Below are 4,141 nucleotides of genomic sequence, written 5' to 3' on the forward strand. Positions count from 1 at the left end.
TATATTCTGTCTTTTTTCTCTCTCTCTCTCTCTCTCTCTCTCGTTCTTTCTATCTATCTATCTCTTTCTTTTTCTCTTTTCTTAGAAATTAAGAACGCGTGTTACATACGAAATGTTTACATTCGAGCATTTATACATTGGCTTTACAATGTTTTTGTCAGCTTCATATACGTTTACGTATACATAACGCAGAATAAACTCTTTAATAAGATATTAGTATGTATGTATGTGTGTGTGTGTGTGTGAGTTTCGTTTGTAAACAGAAAATTATATATATACATGTATATATATATGTATGTGTATATATATATATATAAAGTTCAAAGAACAAAGAGACTAACTTCATTTTTGTAATTTTTTCATTTCTTTTTTTTTCTGTTTTATTATTATTTTATATCGAAAATAAATTTCCTTGATAATTATGATCATTTATTCGTAACAAAATTTCATATGGTGATAATAAATAATTTACAAAATAATTATTATTTATTATCAACTATAAATTAAATTACAAAAAAAAAAACAATGTACATATGTAAATTTACTAATAAAAAAAACAATATATATATATATATATATATATATATATTGTATACAAATTTATCAAGTTCCATTAATCTTTATTTCGTGAAATATTAATATTAATCACTTTGGAAGATGAACGGCCCATATAATCATATATATATATATATACATATATATTTTAAATGAGTGAAGAAATTGATTGATAAAAAATCGTCGAATTCAATAGATCCTAAGAAGAATTGTTCTCGTTCGAATTGTTTATCAGTTTTATATGTTATTTACACAATTGTAATTAAAACTATATAACTAACGACGAAAAATCACGTTATTTGTGAAAATCTTGACTAGCCAATCCTTTATTAATTTCTAAAGATTATTGGGAATAACAATGAAATTCAGCGAACGATTAAAAGTAAATACAAAGAGTAGAAAAATAATTCGATCTTTGAAACTTCGCCAAATAAAACGATCGCGTTCTTAATACAAATATACAAGCATGATTATTCGAAAAAATATAATTGTATTCAAACGCAGAACAGAAAAAGGATATAGATTGAACAAAGTTTGAAGGGTGGGGGGGGGGGGGGGGGAAAGAAAGAACAAGATAGAATTGAAAAAAAAAAAGATATCTACAGAAACCCCACCTAAATGATCGTTTACTTTTCATCAACTTTGCAATTATGATAATTAAATTATTCGCGTCGTAGGTAGGTATCCTCTTGAGATTGAAAGAGAATCAGGACTGTCGACGAAGAATACACGTGATCAAATATCATTTAAAGTAATCATTCGCTGTGTCGATTAAAAGAGAAGGCTTGAAAAAAGATTAAAAAATGACGGAGACCGGTCTACGATGTTGATCGAGATCAAGGCTTGGCGTAGTCGTGGGTGTTACGAGTTGTTGATGACTGTGTTGTGTGGACGGCACGGGAGTTGATCTTGGACTGCTTCCGGGACTGCTGGTCGTCGTGACGATACTTCCAGTTCCGTTAGATGAAGTCGATGGAAATACAAGGGATGGATGCGTTGATTGACTTGATCCAGGTGGCGCGTGATGACCACTTGAGAATAAAGGCCCAAGATGAGTCGAGGGGGTGTGATAAGTTTTTATAGGTGATGCTGCCGTGGAATATAATCCAGAATAGAAGCTACTGACAACAGCCGCAGCGGAGGCTGCACTGTTACTTGTCGCTTCCGCTGCTGCGGCTGCCGCACAGTTCGAACTCGAGGCACTTGATGCACCACCGCTAGCAACGAGCTTGCTCAAATGAACGGCATCGAAGGCAGATCCAAAATATGGTGACAAAGGTGGATAGTCAAGTGGATGTGGATGATGATGATGATGATGATGAGAAACTGGAGCAGTCGGTGCAGCAAAATATGGTGGAAGGGGAAAACTTGGAAACCCCCCAGGATTCATGGAACCTGGTTTACCAGAAACTACTGATACCGGTACCTTTGGTTTTCTTCGTGGTCGATATTTGTAATCTGGATGTTCTTTCATATGCATAGCACGTAATCGTTTGGCTTCGTCAATGAACGGTCGTTTTTCCGCATCTGAAAGAAGTTTCCATTCCGCACCAAGACGCTTTGATATTTCTGAATTATGCATTTTCGGATTGTCTAAAGCAATTTTCTTTCGTTGTATTCTCGACCATACCATAAACGCATTCATCGGTCTTTTTATATGTTGTTCTTGCGCTGTTACGACGTTCTGTTGTGCGCTCGCGCCCATTTCTTGATTCACATGGTGCACCGAGTGTAAATCCATACCCGAGAGAAATCCATAACTCGGGTGTTGATGAGTGCTCATCATAATTCCTTCCGTGATGAAAATTCAAATTCACTCTTCGAATATTCTTTATTAACCCTCCGGTTCTTTCTTTTCTATTATTATTATTATTATTATTATAATTATTATTATTATTATTATTATTATTATTATTATTATTATTATTATTATTATTATTATTATTATTATTATTATTATTATTATATATATATATATTAACCACTGATATGAGTTTTAATACACCACACAAATGGAAAGAAAAAATATATACCTATAATAATAAAATAACAAAGATATGTGAAATTTTTTTTCCTAAATTCACTTCACAATCCATACATCAATTTTCAATAAATTTTCTCATTCACTTCTTTGCGTGCTTTTTCTTTCTCCTTGTGTCCCTTTCTGTTTTTGTGTTCTTTTTCTTTTTTTTTTTTTTTTGTGAAAGAAAACACGAACAGTATTCGAACGTTCCCGAAAGAAGTACCGATGTCGACTGAACGTAGAAACAGCTTGCCACGAGACATCTTTTATCTTCGTCCCTCTCTCTCAATCGTTCTTTCTCTCTCTCTCTCTCTCTCTCTCTTTCTCTCTCTCTTTTTCTCAGTCGTTCTCTCCTCTCTCTTTCTCTCTCTCTCTCTCTCTCTCTGTCTTCCCCCCCCTTCTCACACTGTTTCTCCCTCTTTCCCTACATACCTTTTCGAGGGCGGAACCTTTCGAACGCCGGTTCCTATGCCCTGCCCACGAACCACCCTCTTCATCCCATTCGTCGAGGCGTTCTTCCTCCGCACGCGTGCCTTTTCTCTCTACCTCTCCCCTACAAACACTCTTTTACCCCGAGCAAGATTCGCAACCCCATCCGCTTGTAGGGCCGTTCCAAGAGGTGGAGGAGGGCTGCCTCCAAGACCACGAGCTGCAATTATTATTATCGATTACCTCGATACGACCAAGTACAAATAGCGTATAGACCAGCCGTTATCGACTGGCACCGTTCGCCTAGCAGCCGGAGGAACACCGCGACGTGATATCGCGCGATAATTGGTCACGCTCCTCTCCCACCCATTCGACACCTCGGCACCCTCCTAGCCCTTAGGATACTACTGCTACGAATCCTCTCTGCTTTGGTTTCTGCTAGCAACGATTAGGTTCTTCCCTTCTCTCTCTCTTTCCTTTTTTTCTCTCGTTCTCTCTTTCTTTCTCTCTCTCTCTCTCTCTCTCTCTCTCTCTCTTTCTGTCTCTCTCACACATTCAACACATTATTTGTTCTGAACTCGATCCATTAAATAACAGATCTGTTACATGATGATCATTCAGTAGTACCTTGTCAAAGTGCTGGATCACCTAGTTTTCAGGGTAAGATCGATAAAGAAAAAAGGGACGGATGGACGAGTGGGAAGGTGGAAGAGGAGAAGGGCGAGGACAAGGAGGAGAAGAAGGGAGGAGTTAAAGAAAAGAAAGAAAAAAGCCGAAAATAGAGAAGACCGTTTATCGAGCTTACGAAGCTTTCTCTAGCAAGAAGCTTTTTAGCTCGTTCGAGTAATCAATCAGGGTCTATCGCTAGAGTTCGTATCTCGGCTGGCTCGCCTCTCCCCGGTTCTTTCGTAAAAACAATAGCCGTCGAAATCTGCCGTTTGCCTTCCTATGGGAAATCTGACGAACAATGGGGAGAAAAAATCTCTCGACGACAGGCACTTGGATTAGAATGAAAAGCAACAGCGGCGAAAGGAACGAGAGGAACGTTGCCCCTTTCCCCAATCTCGGCCCTCCGCACGCCCTTCGACGTCCCTAAGGACGTTCGGCAATACGAACGAATAAAGATTTTCTCTC

General features: G+C 37.9%; 1 protein-coding gene across 1 annotated transcript; it reads right to left on the minus strand.

The window, feature by feature from the left end:
• Window positions 1-596: 596 nt before the first annotated feature.
• LOC124952218 (SOX domain-containing protein dichaete-like) lies at window positions 597-2,930 on the minus strand. The gene is made up of 2 exons (XM_047501761.1): window positions 2,589-2,930; window positions 597-2,412 (listed from the first exon to the last, which is right to left on the minus strand). The coding sequence occupies exon 2, from the start codon at window positions 2,339-2,341 to the stop codon at window positions 1,352-1,354; it is 990 nt and encodes a 329-aa protein (XP_047357717.1). The 5' UTR covers window positions 2,342-2,412; window positions 2,589-2,930; the 3' UTR covers window positions 597-1,351.
• Between the last annotated feature and the right edge of the window lie 1,211 nt (window positions 2,931-4,141).

Source organism: Vespa velutina, chromosome 10 (genome assembly GCF_912470025.1).
Source record: "Vespa velutina chromosome 10, iVesVel2.1, whole genome shotgun sequence".
NCBI classification, from domain to species: Eukaryota; Metazoa; Arthropoda; class Insecta; order Hymenoptera; family Vespidae; genus Vespa; species Vespa velutina.